The 18,803-nt window shown below is 44.5% G+C and overlaps 1 protein-coding gene across 11 annotated transcripts in view; it reads left to right on the forward strand.

Moving 5' to 3' along the window:
- The first annotated feature begins 597 nt into the window (after positions 1–597).
- The window catches only part of PIAS2 (protein inhibitor of activated STAT 2), a 34,070-nt gene continuing 15,864 nt past the window's right edge, over positions 598–18,803 (forward strand). For all 11 annotated transcript variants that reach the window (XR_007891801.1, XM_051642478.1, XM_051642479.1 and 8 more), the window contains exons 1-5: positions 598–685; positions 11,188–11,662; positions 14,523–14,607; positions 15,236–15,286; positions 15,413–15,503. Coding sequence is in view for 10 of the 11 variants with exons in the window: in XM_051642478.1 (XP_051498438.1) it covers positions 662–685; positions 11,188–11,662; positions 14,523–14,607; positions 15,236–15,286; positions 15,413–15,503 (726 nt within the window). In the remaining variant the exon portion in view is untranslated. The remainder of the gene's footprint in view (positions 686–11,187; positions 11,663–14,522; positions 14,608–15,235; positions 15,287–15,412; positions 15,504–18,803) is intronic.

Here is an 18,803-nt window from a genome sequence, read left to right on the forward strand (position 1 = left end):
TCAGCTGCACCTCTGTGTTTATCTTTCTGTTTCCCTTGCAGCAGGAAACCCCATTACCCAGCTTTGAAGCCTCCTGCCAGTGGCATTTGGGCTTCGTTTTAATTTGTGAATAGAATGTCACATCTTTAGTAACAGGCATCGGGAGAACGTGGGGGTTTGGTGAGAAGACTCAAAGCCGGGTACCCAGCCCCAAGCTCCATCCCCAGCGCTTCTCCGTCTCAACAGGCACCTTGACCACAAGGATTTGCTGTTCCTGCCGGGTTTTCCGAGTGCGTTTGGGGTGTGTGTGGGTGTCGTGACTCTTGTTTGAAGCAACGATGCTAATTTGGGAGCGGGGCAGGGTGGCAGCCGGGGGAGGGGGGGAACACGGAGGAGCTTCCAACCCCCCCGGGAACGGGGCGGTCTCCGTGGGGGGGGGGGGTGGGAGGGTCAGAGGGACCCACGGGGAGAGATGGGGGGGGGGGGGAGGAGGGTGTACCCCATAAAACCCAGCAGCAGGCCTGGCGTTCCCGCCCCGTGACGGCCCTTCCCGGGAGGAGGCGGGAGGGAGGGAGGGAGGGAGGGAGGAGGCGGGAGCGGCGGGGCCCGCCCCGCGTTGCGCGCCGGGGGCAGGATGGTGGCGGCGGGGCCCGGCGGCGGCGGCGGGAGCAGCGGGTAGAAAATGGCGGATTTCGAGGAGCTGCGGGTGAGGAAGCCGGGCGGGGGGGGGGGGGGGGGGGTTGGGGTCGGTCTGTCTGTCTGTCTGTCTATGCCTGTGTGTGTCTGTGTCTGTGTGTGTCTGGGGACCAGGCGGGAGAAGGTGCCCCCCCCCCCCCCCCCCCCCCCCCAAATGGGGGCTCCTCGCCCACCCCGCGTTTCCACCGGGTTTTTTGTTGTGTTTTTTTTTTTTTATTATTATTATTTTTTTTTTGCTGACGGGAGGGAAGAGACGACCTTCCCGGCCCTCGGGGAGCCCGCGGCCTGGGCAGGCGTTCGTGGGGCGGCGGGGCTGCCTGAGGAGAAGCCTCCCTTGCCCCCCCCCCCAGGGAGAGGAGGAGGAGGGCTCGGGGAGCCGCTCTTCGTCCCTGCCGCGCGGGTTGTGCTGGCGGTCTGTGTGTGTGTGGGTTTTTTTTTTATTTCCTTCCGTCTCTCCCGACATCTTAAGGAGCTGCTGGGGCCGGTTCGGCTCGGCGCGGCCCGGGCGGCAGGGCCGCGGCCCGGGCGGGAGGCCGGCATGGCGGCCTGGGCAGGGCCCGGCTGCCCGGCCAACGCCGGCTGTTCGGAAAGGCTCTGCAGCCCCCGAGCTGCTCTTCCAGCGTCCCGCAGTCGCTTTAGAACTGTGTGTGTGGGGGGGGCTGCCGCTGCCAAAGCGTGAAAGCCAGGTCTTCCCTTCCAGGCTTGCCCTGTCTCTTAATGGAGCGCCTTTCTGTGTTGCACCTGTGGGCTTCCCTGCTCTGGCCTTTTCGTGTTTTTAAGGTGTGTCACACAAAGAAGGGGACTGCATCGTTTTCTGTTGTGTGGGTTTTTTTCTCCCCCCCACACCCCCCCACCTCGTGTTTCTCAGCATCTTTGTTGGGAAGGGGGGGGGGATTTTGTCCTCCTGCAGCAGCATCCACACCTGCAGAGGTGCCCCCGAGGGAGCGCTGCGGGCCACACCTCTGCCCCCGCCGGGACTTGCCTGCGGGAGGAACAGAAGCCGGTTCCATAGGAACCCCCGCGAGTCAGGCTGAAGTGTTGAGGGGGCTCTGGTGGCTGAACTGGCTGTAGTCTGAGCCACGGTGGGAAATTCGCTGCAATCACCGGGGAATTTCCTATGCTCCCGGTCTTCTTCCGGCGCTGACACCTCTTGGGTTTGAAGTGGTTGCAGTGTAGCTGAGGAGCTTGGTGTTTAAAAATATCATGGAAAGAGCTGAGTTTCTTTATTTGAGGGCAGCAGTGCTCTATCTCAGTCTTAGATTTAAAAAAGAGTTGGCTTATTTTTTCCTAAGTTGTTTACAGTTATTTTTTTTAAATGCATTTATGTTTACATGCTTTTTTGTTTGGTGTCCTGACTGGTTTTTCAGCCTCCTTTCCAAGGTTTCTCAAAGGCTGTAGCTGTGTAGGTGACTAAACCCCCAGTGTAAACTTTGTAGCAGAGAATTCTTCTTCATGTCACTGTTCTCCTCCAGGCTTCAGCTGTGATCTCGTGTTTTCCAAAGTGCTGTAATCACTCCTCTAGTTGTGCGTAAGTATTGATAGGCTGCGTCTGGGAGTTGGGTACCTAAATACCTTTAAAACTGTATATGCACCTGAGTTGCTTGCCAGCAGTAACACAGGAGGTACTGGATGGGGGGAAGGGAACTGCGTGTCAGACCAGCTACAAAACTGCCTTTTCATCACTCAAAATAACAGGTATCAGTACTTTAAACAAACAAACAAACAAAAAAATTGAAGTGTGAAGAAGTGTCTTTTGATGTTCTCATTCATCTTATTTGTGAACTGGAGTGCCTGTGAAATGGATCTGCTAGCCTGGAGCTGTTCTTGGTGTCTGTTCAACATCCAACTGATAATAATTCACAGGCCATTTTAGGAGAGCTCTAGATACGTTTTAGAAGATAATATAGTAGACTGCCTCATGTCTTCAAGGCCTTTACTGCATTTGGGTGTGCTTGCTTGAATGCCAGGCACTTGGTTGGCAGACTCAATTTTTTTAATTATTTTTTTTTATCCAGACAGTTCTTCCTGCTTTTGGCCAAAGAGAGATGCTCCCCCCACTCCCAGCAGACTTACTGAATTGGCCTTTAGTACTGATCTTAAACTGCTGCTTTATAGATTAACGCACGGGACGTTTTTATGGCAGTATTGTTTGCTGCTCTCTTGCTGGTTGCAATTTCCTGTGGTGTGTCATCTCTGCCTGCCTTACAAAAGGCTACTGGGGCAACCTGGAGAGTTGGATTTATTTTGGTAAATAGGTAAGGACTGACTAAAAGCAGGAGGTCAGGGTTATCTCCTGAATCCCGTTTTTTAAGGGAAGCATTCAGGGTCATAATTTTTCTATTCCCAGGCAAATGGAGAGCAGAAAAAACAGACCACAATGCAGGAGGAAGCAGTTAAGGATCTGCTACAGCACCTGGATGACCACAGGTCTGTGGGGCTGGATGGGATCCACCCAGAGTACTGAGGGAGCTGGTAGAGGAGCTTGCCAGGCCTCTTTCCATTATTTGTCAAGAGTTGTGGCTAGCAGGGGAGTCCCAGATGACTGGAGGCTTGCCACTGTGTTGCTCATCTAGAAGAGGGGGTGGAAGGATGATCTGGGGAACTACAGGTCAGCCTGACCTCAGTACTGGGTAAGATGATGGAGCAGGTCATCTTTAGTGCACTCACATGGCATCTGCAGGACTGGGCCAGCATGAGTTCATGAGGGGCAGGTCCTGTTTGACCAACTTGATCTCCTTCTATAACCAGATGGGGGATGAGGGAAAGGCTGTGGATGTTGTCTTCCTGGACTTTAGCTTTGAATTTGTTTCCCACATCATTCTGGAGAAACTGGCTGCTTATGGCTTAGACAGGTATACTCTTCACTGGGTGAAAAACTAGCTGGCTGGCCCGAGCCCAGAGAGTTGTAGTGAATGGAATTAAATCCAGCTGTTGGCCTGTCACAAGTGGTGCTTCCCAGGGCTCAGTGCTGGGGCCAGTTCTGCTTAATATCTTTATCAGTGATCTGGATGAGGGGATCAGGTGCATCCTCAGTAAGTCTGCAGATGACACCAAGTAGGCAGGAGTGATGATCTGCCTGAGGGTAGGAGGCTCTGCAGAGGGATCTGGACAGACTGGATCGATGGGCCAAGGCCAATTGTGTGAGGTTCACCAAGGCCAAGTGCTGGGTCCTGCCCTTGGGTCACAACAACCCCAGGCAACGCTCCAGGCTTGGGGAAGAGCGGCTGGAAAACACCAGGGGATGTTGGTTGAGAGCAGCTGAGTGTGAGCCAGCGTGTGCCCAGATGGCCAAGAAGGCCACCAGCATCCTGGCTTGTGTCAGCACTGGTGTGGGCAGCAGGAGCAGGGCAGGGATGGTCCCCCTGTGCTGGGCACTGGGGAGGGGGCAGCTGGAATCCTGGGGTCAGGTCTGGGCCCCTCAGGACAAGAAGGAGATGGAGGGGCTGGAGCGTGTCCAGAGAAGGGCAAGGGAGCTGGGGAAGGGCTGGAGCACAAGTGTGAGGAGGAGCAGCTCAGGGAGCTGGGGATGTTGAGCCTGGAGCAAAGGAGGCTGAGGGGAGACCTGCTGGCTCTGCAGCTGTCTGAGAGGAGGTTGGAGCCAGGGGGGTCAGGCTCTGCTCCCCAGTAACAAGGGATGGGACAAGAGGCAATGGGCTGCAGTTGTGCCAGGGGAGGCTGAGATGGGATCTTGGGCAGCATTTCTTGCTGGCAAGGGTTGTCAGGCCCTGGCCCAGGCTGCCCAGGGCAGGGCTGGAGTCCCCATCCCTGGAGGGATTAGGAAAACCCACAGAAGTGGCACTTTGGGATATGGTTTAGTGGCCTTGGCAGTGCTTGGTTAATGGTTGGAGCTGATGATGTTAAAGGTCTTTTTCAACCCTAATGATTCTATTATTCTATTCTATGATAATTTGATTATTTGTTAGTACCTCTGCATCTTCAGAGTACAAGTTCTGGGAAGCTATGGCAAAAAGGTTTTGACTGGGAGGCTGTAGTGAAGGAAAACAGAGACACAAAGGAACCAGTCATTACGTCATGCCCTTTGGATATCTTCAGTTTTGTTACAGGATTCAGAAGTAACTGTAACCACAGTCCCTACTTTTCAAGATACTGGTGCAAATGTCCAATATGAGGCTTACTGTTCCAGGCCTTCAGGATTTGAATTAATTGGTAGTGTTTATTGAATTCTGTAGGTTATCAGTTTCTGGAGTATTAGAGAGTTGCTGAGAAGATGTGAACACAGCTCTGTATTTCTTTTATTTAGCTACAGTTTATAGACCTGTTCATCACAGCCATGTTTTTAAGCATGGCACATACCTTTACCAATAATCTTCACTCATGAGCACCCAGTGAATATAAGAGGGTCACACAGATACAGGTGGACATGGAACAGAAGTCAGGAGTCTGGTGGGGAGGCCAGAGATGGCATGTGAATACATTTTTGAGCAGAATTGGCCTGGGAATAGGGAACTTCAGCTCCTTCTGAGAGCCATCTGTGATAAAATTGTTCCACCTTCCAACAGATACTGAATTTGCCAAGATTTGGCTTGAAACTACAGTTGGCAGCCCAGCAACATACCACAAATAAGAGGATTGGTTATGTGTTATTATTTAGAGAAAACATCCCATAGGTGCCCTTAGTTTCTGCTGGCACCCTTGCCCTCTAATCTGGAAACAAATAATAGAGGGCACACTATACTTGAAATTCTGCAGTTTAGAAGGTAACAGCTTCAGTCTCCTAGTTTGTGTTTAATTGGGTTTTGAAGTAATGTGTTAGTTTTGTCTTTATGGAGGAGGGGAAAAAAAGCAGCTCTCTACATGCAAATGAATATGCCTATTCCAAAACTAATCTGTACAACACTAGTGATCAGTTTCATGGCCAATGAGGAAAACACCTCATTTTAGTGAGAAGGGACAGAACTGTGCTTGTATGTCTGACGTGGAAAGGGAGATTACACAAAATTCCCTGGAAAATCAGTTACGAATGCTGAAAGCAAGCCCCAAGTTTGTTGTTTTTTGGTTTGTTTTTTTTTTGCTTTAGCACGCACAGGAATATGTAATGAGATTAAAATGTGACAAGCAGTATTGTTCAGATGCCATGCTAAAACACAGAAATTGAATGCGCATTCTTTTATGTACTCAGTCTCTCCTTCATACCAGACTTGGTGTATTTTCACTCATCATCGTTCATTTTTCCAGTCTGAATGGACAGCATTTGCCTGTTTAGCAGGTGAAGCAGTGCTTAGTGCTAAATTGTTAGCCAAAAGCAGAACACTGAAAGCTGCTTTCATGTGTCTTCTTGAGGCTTGTTGCCAGACGCCTTGTTATACTCTTTTATTTTAGCCATGTCAATAACGTTGTGTGATATATGCCAGCCATTTTGGGAATTTCAAGCTCCATATGTTGATCTGGGGCAAACAAAATGATGATGGAATAGATACTCAGAGGTGTCTGTTGGTGATGTAGTGATCTTTAGGTTGCAGTTAACACTGAGTATATGTTAATAAACTAACGGTATGTTACCATAGGTTATTTTGCACCTTCTGTAGTAGTCCTGTTTGTTCTAGGTGCATAGTCAGTTACAGGCCAGTGAAGCTTATTGTGGTACCTTAAGTTTGTTGTGTCTAGAACAATTAACAATTAATGATTGTGCTGAAACACAGTGATGGAGAAGAGGAAGGAGATGGTACTTAAGAAAGAGGCTGCAGTGAAAAGGGTCAGACTTTGTTTTGAGTGTCTTATGAGAAATGGGCACAGGCATTTGCTTTAGGATTTCCACTGTTACATTTAGTGCATGCAAGTTGGAGGGCTAATGCCTGGTTTGGGAGTCAGACCAAAGCTAGTCCAAAGAAGAATTCCCTTAATACTGGGGACCTGCTAGCCATGCTGTTTGCACCAGCTATTGTATTCTTTAGAGCTGCTTTTAATGTGCTGTTCTAAGAGATTCAACTAGTGATATCTTCATTCATTCCCAGGACTTGCAGTTTTTTTATCAATGGTTGCATCGCTTTTCAAAATACATTAATATTTGTAGCTAAAATCAGGATAGAGGTCTTCAACCATGCCAAGACAAGTTGCTCTTGTAGGCCGGTATTGCACACATCCATCCTACTGTAAATCACCTTGTATGCAAATTTATTTCAAGAGAAGTCACAAATATGCTTCTCTGCTGTGAATGTCCAGAAGACGGCTTAAAGTGAGCATGGAGGATTTGTGGGGCTAGTTCCCTTTATAGGGGGGTGTCCCTTCCCTATATACCCCTCAGAAAACATCTGGAAGCCAGTGGGGCAGAAGCAGAGCTCCCAGGGGGAGGCTGGCTAGAAATTTTGAGTTGACATGGATTGCTCCTGCAGGTTCAAGTGTAGGGTTCACTGCTTGCACAGTTGTGGTTGCCCTGGAAGCTACAGTTGGTGCTTGCTGTGTGTGTCAAGACATGTGTCAAGAACTTAACAGATGTTCTTGGTTACCTTTCATTCCCATATGTAAGCACAGTGACTGTTGAAACTGGAGGTAGCTTTGGCAGGGGGAATGTGGAGAATTGTGTGCCTCTCGTTTGAGAGGTGCTTGATCCCTTCCTTTGCTCTGAAACACGCCTGCCCTGAACTTCAGCAGCATGTCAGCATTTCCTGGACTGCTTAATGTCATAATCCCTGTGAAATCAATGCCATTCCAGATACACCTACAGCTTAATGCTTTGGAATGAGTTTTCTGCTTATGAATCATGGTTGCTATAGTTTAACAGTAAGAAACAAAAAATCTGTGAAACTTGTTCTGACCTTCAAATATGAATTTCAAGAGGAAAAAATGTTTCTGGAATATGACAGTACTTGAATTACCCAGTCTGATTTCTGTCCTTAAAAATTCTGTGTCCTGGTTTCAGCCAGGATAGAATCAGGTTTCTATTTAGTGATTTTACTTTCCAGTTGAGTCTCTTCTAAGTAGCTGCACTTGCTGAAGTTAACAGCATGTTTTTCAGTGTCTGCTTCCAGAACTGGTAACGCTCCCTATTTATAGTTACGTCTTGAGAACCTCTACTTGGTTCTGAAAAACATCTTGGAATGTCCCTCTGGAGCTAAAAGGGAGTAAAGTGGTCAGACCCATGACCCTCTGTGTGGAGGAGCAGACCAGACAGGTGACCAAAACTGACCGAAGTGTTCCGTCCTGTATGTGTCATACTTGGTATAAATCTGAGGGATCATGAGTGTCAAGCTCTCTTCATCTGTGGCTGGTGTCCTGGGAGGAGTCTGTCCATTCATCTGCCTGAATCCCTGCATTCCTGCATCCAGCTCCCATCTGCCATCCCAGACTTCAGGAGATGAGTCTGGGACTTTTCCAGGGCCTGTCCTGCAGCCTTGGTGGTGATGTGAGCATTATGGGGGCGGGGCAAAAATGGTTTTGTCTAGATTTTATTGTTTTCTGTTTCATCATTATCGTTCTCATTAAAGCTGTGTAGTTTGGTTTCCAGCCCATCAGTCTCCTTTATCCTCTCTCCCTGTAGGGGGGGAGGGTTAATGGAGTGCTTCTGTCAGTTGCTTAATTGCCAGCCCAGCGTTAAACCCTGACATTCTGTCAAACTACTCTTTGTGTTCATGGAGAAACATTAAAAATAAAACAGCTTTGGTCTTCTGTGTTAAAAAAGCTTTTTACTGGGCTGTGCAGCTGTAAAATGAACTTCTTTTAGGAGAAAATGCATGGCATTTACATGACAACTTGAATGTCTAATCTTAATTCAGTTATGTTAAAAGCGTGTTAATAGGTAGGCTGCAGTCTTCTGCAGAACACCAAAAGAAAATAAGTTGGTGGCGTTTGTTAGAAGTAATAGCTGTGTTGCACCATGATTATAAATGCTCCTAAGCACATGTTATGCCTCCATAAGACCTTGCTGATCATAATGATTGTCCACTTAGATGTATCTGTCTATGGAGTAAGAAGCTAAAATGTGTAGATTGGTCTGGCTGTATTTCCATGCAAGTGATTGTTATTGCATTGCAGGGAACAGAGAATCAGCTTCAGGGGGAAAATGTTGCAAAAGCCATTGTTCAGTTACTTCCAGTAAAAGTCAAGTTTGCAAGACTTCTTTCAAAAGCAGAATGTAAGATTTTTGCATTGCTGGACAAAACTGTTTATTTTTTATACTCCCAAGCATTTTTATTGCAAGTGTTAACTTAATGTCTTGCTGACTGTGGTGTTGAATCCAGCCTGTGCCTTCCAGTGCAGCGAAATCCATCTTGTAACAAAATGCTAGTTTGTGGAGTTCCCACATAAAATGTTAGCTGTTTTGAAACATGATTGACTGCTCATTTCATCTTCATTAACTTGCAGGAATGCACAGAGGGCAGCAAGCAGGATAGAACATTATTTTACAATACATGCAGTTTCATTAATCTGAATGTAAAGGATCTTATTCATTTGCATTCTGATGGTGGAATCCAGAATCGTGCTTTACTGCCAGCATCTGAAATAAAGGAGCTGTCGTTGCTATCGTGTGTATGCAACTATCTGTGGAAGCATGCAGCAGTTCTCAGTACATTCTGGAATATCTTTATTATCTTCTAACACAATTTTACTTTTATGTGGCATGACTATAAAGCTGTTCTAGTACTTCAAGCTCTTATTTAGAAATACAGACATGCTTTATTTTCTTTACCCTGTTTGACTGTGAGACCAAGGAAAACCAGCAGGGGAATGCCAGGTGGAAGGTGATGTTTGCCATCAGCTTGCGAAGTGGAGGGAGTTTTGTCTCTGTCTTTGCTTTCCTTGTGCTGTTTTGCTGTTGAGAGAAGTTGCTGGGAAGAAATTAAGGGAACATCTGCTGTTGGTCTCCTATTCAGACGTGAGCAGGAGCCACTCAGGATCTCGTGTGATGCTGTTTTCACTGGCGATTGCATATCTGTGGAAGGGGTGTTGTGGGAATACTAGTTTGAAATATGGGTTAGCTTCCTGATGGCTACTTGATAAGAAACGTCACCATACCCGAATCGATGGCCTGGAAATGTTTAAATTCAGTACCTGAAATAGGTGGTTCTGATGTGCATGAATAAACTGGCCCTTGAAAAAGCAAGCCCTAGCCACTTGCTCCTGCTGTCTTGTAATGGCACAAGTTGAGTTTTTCTCTCTCTCAGTTCCCTCACCTGGATTAGTGTAAAAGCAATTTTCTCAACATTGAGGAGAGAATAGGGAGCAAGCAGCTGGGGATGCAAGGGCAAGTGCAGTCCTTTTATGTGGCTGTAGCATAGTTGTTTCATACCATAGCATGGTTGTAGCATAGTTGTGTTTCAGCTTCAGCTAAGATCAGGTCTGTGTTAGAATACGTGGGTGTAAACTCTGTAACTGCACAAGAGGGATTAAGGAAGGTAGACACAAAACATTGCATTTTGAGTTGTGCCACTTCTGAAATCGGTGCCCAAAGCTTCAAATGTTTGATGCTAGACTGCTATTTAAAAGTCAAGAACATACTTTTGAACTGTCTTTAAAAATATATTTTATGATTCCTCATACAAACCTTCTGTTAGGGCCTTCATCTGTCAGCACGTCAGTCTGGAGTTGGTAAGAGACAGCAGTACAGATTAAATACGGTTGTTCTTTCACCTTTAAAAATCAACCTCCTTGTTATGGTGGAAGAGTCCCACAGAAAAAGGAAGGAAATTGCTTAGAGTAATTTTGGCCAATTTTATACTTTAGAAAAGAGAGCTTGCTCACAAAAATGGGAGGTGGTGTGCCTGTGCCAAGCTTATAGGTTGTGGTAATAGGGGGAGAAGACTGCTTCCTCTTGCATAGTCAGCTTTATTATTTTCATGGTTTAAAGTCAGAATCTTTGTGAGCTTCATAGTTCAGTCTTTCAAAACTAATCCTAATTATCAAGTAAGTAGTAGTATTTTCTTTGAAGAAGGATTTCAATGTTCCACAATACTAGATTATGATACAAAAAGGACAGGGAGTTTTTTGTTGTGTTCTGGAAGAATCAGTTGTGTTGGTTAAACAGTTTCTTAACATGATGTATCCTTTTAAAGGGAGTCCACTTCGCTGTGCCATATTTTCAGGAGTGAAAACTGTTGTAGCTGTCTCTGATCACACATGCATTTCATGTGTTGCACATAGAGGACATTTTAGAATAGAGCATGCAGAACTTAAGAAGTAAAATAAACAAGTGTTTAAAATGTGTTGGAAGACAGGTGGTAATACTGATTAATCTGATTTTTGTTTGTTTCATGAAGTGAGAGGTATTTGTTGGTAGAGTTCATGCTTCTGTCTGTGAATTTCAGGTAGTATTGTGTGGGTTGCCTTAAGGTTTTGTTATTGTTGCTTTTGTTAGACTGTGGAAACAGTTAAGCCTTTGGAATCAAGAACACAACCAAATTCAACCTTCATCCTGGATATTTTGTTTCTTCTCTGAGAAGGCAAAAATGAAACCAGATGATGGAAGCTCAGAGGCTTCACCGTGTTCCTCGAAAAGGCCTATTTGGGGCACTGTTGGTTCACCTGTGCTTATTTCTCCCTTTTTTTTTTTTTCTCTAGAATATGATATCAAGTTTTCGTGTTTCTGAACTGCAAGTGTTGCTGGGGTTTGCTGGGAGGAATAAAAGCGGGCGGAAACATGACCTCCTGATGAGGGCACTGCACTTACTGAAGAGTGGCTGCAGCCCAGCAGTTCAGATCAAGATCCGGGAACTCTACAGGCGTCGGTACCCGCGGACAATTGAAGGACTTTCGGACCTGTCAGCCATAAAACCTGCTGTTTTCAACTTGGACAGCAGTCCCTCTCCTGTCGAGCCTGACCTGGCTGTTGCTGGTATCCACTCGCTCCCTTCTACTTCGGTCACGCCTCAGTCTCCTGCCTCGCCTGTCAGTTCTGTGCTCCTCCAGGACACTAAGCCCCACTTTGAGATGCAGCAGCCGTCTCCTCCGATTCCACCCGTTCATCCTGATGTTCAGTTGAAAAGCCTGCCTTTTTACGATGTGCTCGATGTGCTCATAAAGCCTACAAGTCTAGGTAAGTGTTTAATAGCTCTGCGGGTTGCTTTAACCCATGAAATAGGTGTTGTTTGCGGCAGTACAAACTCCAGACTTAAAGTATGTTTTGCAGTGGGGGGGAGAAGTGGAACGTCCGTTCCCTTCTGATTGTAGAGTAGTTTGGGTTGGAAAGGACTTTCAGAGGCCATCTAGTCCAACTCTTCTGTGAGCATGGCCATTTTCAACTAGACCAGGTTGTTCAGAGACCCCATCCAACCTGACCTGGAAGGTTTCTAGGGATGGGGCATCTACCACCTCTGGGCATCCTGGGCCAGTGTCTCACCACCTGCAGTGTAAGCAATTTTTTTTTCCTTTTATCTAGTCTGAATCTCCCCTCTTTTCGTTTCAAATCATCACCCCGTGTCTGATTGCTACTAAGTCTGTCCCTGTCTTTCTAATAGGCCCCCTTGAAGTATTGAAAGTCCACAACAAGGGCTCCCTAGAGCCTTCTCTTCTCCAGGCTGAACAACCCCGACTCTCTCAGCCTGTCCTTGTACAAGAGACGTTTTTATTTCTACCCTTGCCCTCTTCTCACCAGCTGTCCCCAAAAGTGCCAAGCCACCCTTCAGAAAATAGTGTCCTCTTCTGTAAATATTATATGATTAAAGATCTTTTGCTTTAGAGTATTAAATAATAGGGTAGAATAGTTCACTTGGATGGCGCATACAATGATCACCTAACTGCCTGACAGCTTCAGGGCTGACCAAAAGTTAAAGAATAATAGTTAAGGACATTGTCCAAATGCCTCTTAAACACAGACAAGTCTGGGTCATCGACCATCATGCTGGGAAGCCGTTAGAAATGTTTTCTAATACTTAGTCTGAACTTCACCTGAGGTGACACTTGACTCATAGATTTGGACCTGAAGTCTTTTCCCTCTTATTTTCTGTCTTGAAATTCAGCTTGTCTTGCCTTACATGTTAGAAAATGTTCCCTAACTATTGAGTAATATTTAGAAACACATCAGAATTTTGCAAGCTGTTTGCGACCCCATAAATTTTAGTTTCTTAACAGATAATAAGGTCTTTTAGGCTGTGTCTTGTGCTTCAGTGAGGTGTATACTGATCACTGGCCATCTTCTAGTAGATGAAGCAGCAGGTGTTGCTAACAAGCATAGTTTACAATGCCTGTTGTCACTTCTGTCAGTGTGTCTTGACACCGTGTTAGTGGATACTGAACCTATGTATAGGTCTGATAGCTGCTGTGGTGTAGGATGGCTGTATGGCTCCTGCTGCCATTACCTGTACAGAGAGAATCTGCCAGCGCCACCATGTCCTGGTTAGCTCCTGTCTGTGTTCATTGTGTGCATCAGCTGAGTATCTTAACTGGCTTCCTGAGTTACTCTTATAGAGCCACCCTGTCTCATATCATTCAGTGTGTGCTCATCGTTATGTTTCTGCTGTGCAGTTGCCTTTTGTTTCCTGGTTAGTGATATCTAGACATGGCAGTGACAGGCTGGAAGATTCCCTAACTGCTACTTTCCTCAACTTTGAAAGTGATCTTTTTTTTTTTTTTTTTTTCTGAAAGGAGAATGCTTTCTTAGGGGTGTCACCATGTTACAGTTAGAGCTGAATGAACCTTTTCCCTTAAATACTGTATATGGGTTCTTTGCACATTGCCCAATTTTCTAAATCCTGTAACATTTGGGTTCTTACAGCGCATGAACAAGGGGGACGAGCAATTTAACTGAGTATTTGCTTGCCTTCAGGCTCCTTCCAGAGCACACGATCTGAAGGGCCACAGGCAGAGCTACAGCTCAGATCTGTGTGAGGAGAAGTGGGGAAATGAGATGTGAGAAATTACTTGATACGCAAATAATGGGCTCTTCTGATGTTAGAAGGATATGAGCAGTGGCTGAAAAAATCACTCTTAACATTCATAAGCAAATTGGGAAATGTGGCTTCCTTTATTTAATATTTTTTAGGTGGATGAGGGTGGGTTATATTTCCAGTTAGTAGACCTGGGTGACTGGAACAGGACCAAACAAGTTTTGTGTGTGGGAATTAAGGATTCAGAAACTGAATAGACAAGTAGGTCAGAGAGCTAGGAGTGTAGTCTGCTTCATTGCCACTCTTTAAAAGGGCTGAGCATAGGCATTCTTTTGCACTAACACGTGAATACAGAGCAGCTGCAGGTGTGGGTTTATTTTTAACCCTCACTCAGTTCAGTAATGAGATATTTCTGATCTTTGTCACACGTGCTCAAGTATTAATTTAAAACAAAATGTTGGCTGTTTTGTGCATACGTGCACATACAATGAACACTTAATATTAAAATATTACTGCTTCCCATCACTGACAGACAAGTAGGATTCTGATATGAAAGTTGTATTTTTTATTTTTATTTTTTTTCTTCTTTTTACTTTTTCCCAAATGCTCCTGGGGGTTAATTCCCAGACACGAAGCCTACCTGGCTTCTCAGGCATTAGGGGTTGTGTTTGCTTCCTTCCTCCCAAAGACTTAGTTACCTTTAGCTGTTTCTGAATTGAGTAGCTTTGAGGCTGTCCATTAGTCACTTCTGGTCCATTAAAGTAGTTGTAAACATCTTCTCTGTGGTACCCTTTTCACCAGGTACCCAGTGTTTGTATATTGTTGTCTATTTGTTTGAACACAAAGTCCTCTCTCCCTTGGGAGAAGGGATTATAATGTGGCTTCCAAGCATCTCCAGTAGTGAAGGGTAATGTGATAATAAGCCATCTGAATATGATTTATTCCATTGCTTTTTTTCATTATGTAAAGTAACTTGCTCCTTGTTGCAGGAAAAACTAAATTTCAGATTCTGTTTCAATCAATGCCATTAATCAGCATGACTAAACCTCTTTGTGTCTCTTTTTTTTGTAGTACAGAGCAGTATTCAGCGGTTCCAAGAAAAGTTTTTTATCTTTGCTTTAACACCTCAGCAGGTCAGAGAAATCTGTATTTCCAGGTAAGGATTAAGAGTGTGGCATGGTGTAGATAAACTTCTTATGCAAGCTTTCAAAAGAAAGTGCAGTTTTTTCATTAATTTTACGCATTTGATAAGCTTGTAGATGTAAAGTGATAATCCTCACAGAAGTATATTGAGTTTATCTGTTCTGTCTTCTCCAGGAATTCCTGTGCACAGATTTTTTGTGCCGTTGTGGTAAATCGTACACTACTGAAGAGTACTTGGGTCCAAATAACTGTGACTATTTAGAGAGGTGGCAGGCTTTTGTTCCCTGCATGTTTCCTGGCTGCAGGAATGGAAGACTGCTTTTATCTTTTGTCCCAGGGTTCATGTTGTTGTAAGACCTTTGGTGTAAGCCAAGAGAATTCAGAGGGCTTTTTCCTCTCTGGCATCATGCTTTATTGTTACTATAAACTCTTGACAGAGGGTGCTCCTCCTCAAATCCTGCTGTACTTTCAGTAGCTAAGCAGAGGTGTTGCTTTTAAGACTTGTTCATAGCTCAATAAAAGATAAATAAGAGCAAAGTATAGTGATGTTGGGCTGGTGTGCCAGTTCTTTCTGCATATGACTGGAATATGAGATCTGCTGTCTGAATGGGTACTTCTCTTTTTCATTCTCTTTGTCACAGAGACTTCTTGCCAGGGGGCAGACGAGATTACACAGTCCAAGTTCAGCTGAGGTACCTTTTTTGTAATGTTTTCTTACAGCTTCTCAATTGGCTAATGTAACAAAAGTCTAGATGTTTGTGGGAACATATGAATGTGGTGACACTTGAAAATCACGCTTTCTCTTTTTGGGGATGTAGGTTGTGCCTAGCAGAGACAAGCTGCCCTCAAGAAGATAATTACCCTAATAGTTTGTGTATTAAAGTGAATGGGAAGCTGTTTCCATTGCCGGTAAGCTTGTTTGTACTTATTTGTTGCTTCTTTGACTTGTGGGGTATGTGTTGTTCCTGTAATGTTAGCTTGCTAAAACAATCAAGCTGTTTACTGTTATGACACTGACATTTCTCTAGTTACTAATGTTAGGCACCTGGTTTGTACATTTGCTTTGTCAGATACATATTACTACTATTAGTCATGTTACAGCCACTTCATGGATACTGTGTTTTAGCCACCTATAGCAAACCTCATCTGTTGCAGCTAAACACAACAAAATATGTCAGAACTAAACCAGTGTGTGCATTGGGGAATCCTCCTCGTAGGTCTTCAGAGTGAGTTTTATTTGACTTGATTGGTAGTAGCCGTTGCTGTTTGGGCTATCTGTATTTCAGATTGGCTTGAGTTCCTTCTTGTTTGAGGGGACAGTATCACCTTATACTGAGAAAGTTTCTACATTGCTTTGCAACTCTTTATTTAGAGCAGAATTAATTGCAGGGATGAAGAACAGTCTTGCTTTAAGATTCTTAGCATTTGTTGATACTGGAACAGAATAATGTTGGCACTCGCACACTTTACCGGTGTCTGATGTTTGAAAAGTTAGTATGTAGGCAGGGACACCTGAAGGATTGAGGGTATAGAAAAAAGGAAAACTGCTGTCATTATTAGTGAAAAATCTCTGGACTGGGTATATCACTACAATGGAAAAGAGAAACTCTTATGTAACCCATTCTGAAATAGTTCTGGAAGCTGTAGAAGATGGAAAAAGCAGTAGTACAGAGGGTTTTTTTTTTCCAGCAGCAGGTTTGGAAAAATGCTGTTTGGAGAGAGGAGGTGTGAAAACTCATTTTCAGAATGTTTGTCACCTTCTTGGTATGTCAAATGTGTTGTCCTGTACCATCTCTCCTGCCATATGCAATCACAACTGCTTTTTTTGCCTCTAATCAGCTGAAATGAGACTCTCTGTCTTATTTTTCCCTACTTTTTTAACCATTGCGTCACTGTTCATCTCTCTGTCTTCAAGATTTCTTGGATATATCTTCTGGTCAGTATTTCCTGCAAACGTCAGTTATTTTCTCTGTGATAAAGTGGAGGATTTTCTCCTTTCTTCTGAAGATTGTCTTCAGAGCAACCTACCATAAAGAGCTGTGCTTGGTTTTACCATGTGAAGATCAATTTCTGCTGTTTCTCAGTTTTGCTGATGTAGTTTACCACCTGCTATGCTGTGTTAAGCTATCAGTTTTGTGCATAGCAAAAATTGTTTGTAATCTTGGATTACTGCTTTGCTTTAGATCTAAATTCTGTAGGTACTTCCTGCATGTCATAAAGTGATTTTTTTAATCTCTTCAGCAGAAACTTGAGGTGAAAAATTTCTGTTGTCCTGGCAACTTTCTTTCCTCCCACGTTCAACGTGAACTCTGACAAATACAGTCTCACTCTGAGTGCTCCAGCAAGCATTTTTTGTTGATTAAGTCACTATCTGTATCCCTTTGGTGGTTCCTTTCTGTTGCAGGAAATGTAAGATAACTTCTTTGCCTCAAAGACTATTGTCCAACTCAGTAGTGCTGGTGTTAGGTAGTTAGCCAGTGATGCTAGACTCTACTGCCAGCATGTACAGTTGGTGAGTACTGTTCTGTCTTTCCCTGGTACAATAGGGGTCTGTAAATTATTCTTGGTCATCTCCTTGGTTGCAGTCCTTACCAGAAACTTGAGAAAAATGCTGCCTGTGTGCCAGTGCTGCTTCAGGTTGTGCCAACTCAACACCATGTTTTATGGTATTCATATCACTATCTGTGTCCTTGTACAGGATTGGTTCTGTCTTAAAAGGAGTAAATGTAGAGCCTTGCATGCTGGTGTCTTGGCAAGTAACAAGGACTTTGTGCAAAATGCACTGCAGCAGGTAGTTCTGTTGTCTGCTCTTGTAGGGAAGACAGGGTGTGAAAGTCTGAGAAAGTAATTTGCTCTTCTTCTCAGGGGAACTCCATAGACCACTGCAGTTTTCTTTCGAAGGACAAAGAGAAGGGTATTGGGAAAGGCAGGAAATAGCTAGACAGGGGAGCAATTACACTTTCTGTGAGTAGGTTTTTCAGGCTGTGAAAGGAGAAACTGCTGCCCTAGCATTCACCCACTACTCAAGGAGTCACACCAGTCACAGACAGGAGTCCTTTTCAGTGGGCAACTCCAGTGAGCTGATGGTTGCTCCTTCTGGCTCCACTCACTCACACTCTCAGAAATGCTTCATTCTTCTTCAGGCTCGACCCTAGGTTTCCTGCAGCAGAGTCTTGGGTGTCAGATCTTAGAAAAACAAATAATTAAATTGAAAGGTAGAGCAGCAGTGTCAAGTGGAGCTGGGTGCCTGCAGAGATAGACCCTGAACAAAGGATTCCCTGGGCAGTTAGACCCTTGTGAACTACACATTCACCTGATGCGTGCTGTTCATTTGTCTTCTAGTCCAGTGGTAATGTTTGGTCTGGGGTCTTCTAATACTTTTTTGTGTTTTTCTGTCTCCAAGCAGCCAAGCTGTTGACTGTTCTTATCTTGCTTATTTGCACTCTCTTCTGATGCTTGTAGCCTCTTTATCTACTGGTTTAATTTTCTTTTGCACCTGCACTTGTTAGCAGAACATGGGGAAGTGGAAAGTCCCAGGCTTACAAGAAACATTTCTTAAAAGTGTCCCAAACATCAGTTTGTTAGCATTTTTCTCAGACTAAGAAGATAAAACTCAGCACTATACCAGCTACTAGGAGAACTACTAAGACAATTAACTCTGTTGTGGCCTAAGGCTTTAGCAAACCTAGCTGTCATGCTCAGCATAAATCACACAGTATTATAACTAAGTAAGTTATTGTAATGAAAAGTTATTTATCTAAACAACTAGTATCTCTCAGCAATGGCTCTAGTAGATTCCATCTGCTTTGCCTAATACAGGTTTTGCAGGAATCCTGGAAGATTAAAGACCCAAATAACATTGCCACCTGCTAGCCACTAGAGTTGGCAGCCTAATGACTATGCTGGTTGTGATAAGCAAGCAGAGTGCTCTTTTCTTAACTCCTGGAAGGCTAAGGAAGGGAAGGTTTTGAAGTGCAAAGGAGCAGAATATTGAATCTTTTCTCAAGGTCATTGCTCTGTGGAAAAAAAACCTCAAAGACTTGACTGAAATGCAGAGTTTGTCTTCAAAAAGGAAGAAAAATTGGGAAATATGAGGGAACACAGACTCTAGCTCTCTTGAAACCAAGGCAGCTTCATTTTAAGTTGGAGACAGCAGGATTATTGTGGCTGGTACAGTAGATGTAGAAATACTCGTCTGAATATTGCAGG

This window comes from Apus apus, chromosome Z (assembly GCF_020740795.1).
Source record: "Apus apus isolate bApuApu2 chromosome Z, bApuApu2.pri.cur, whole genome shotgun sequence".
Classification (NCBI taxonomy): Eukaryota; Metazoa; Chordata; class Aves; order Apodiformes; family Apodidae; genus Apus; species Apus apus.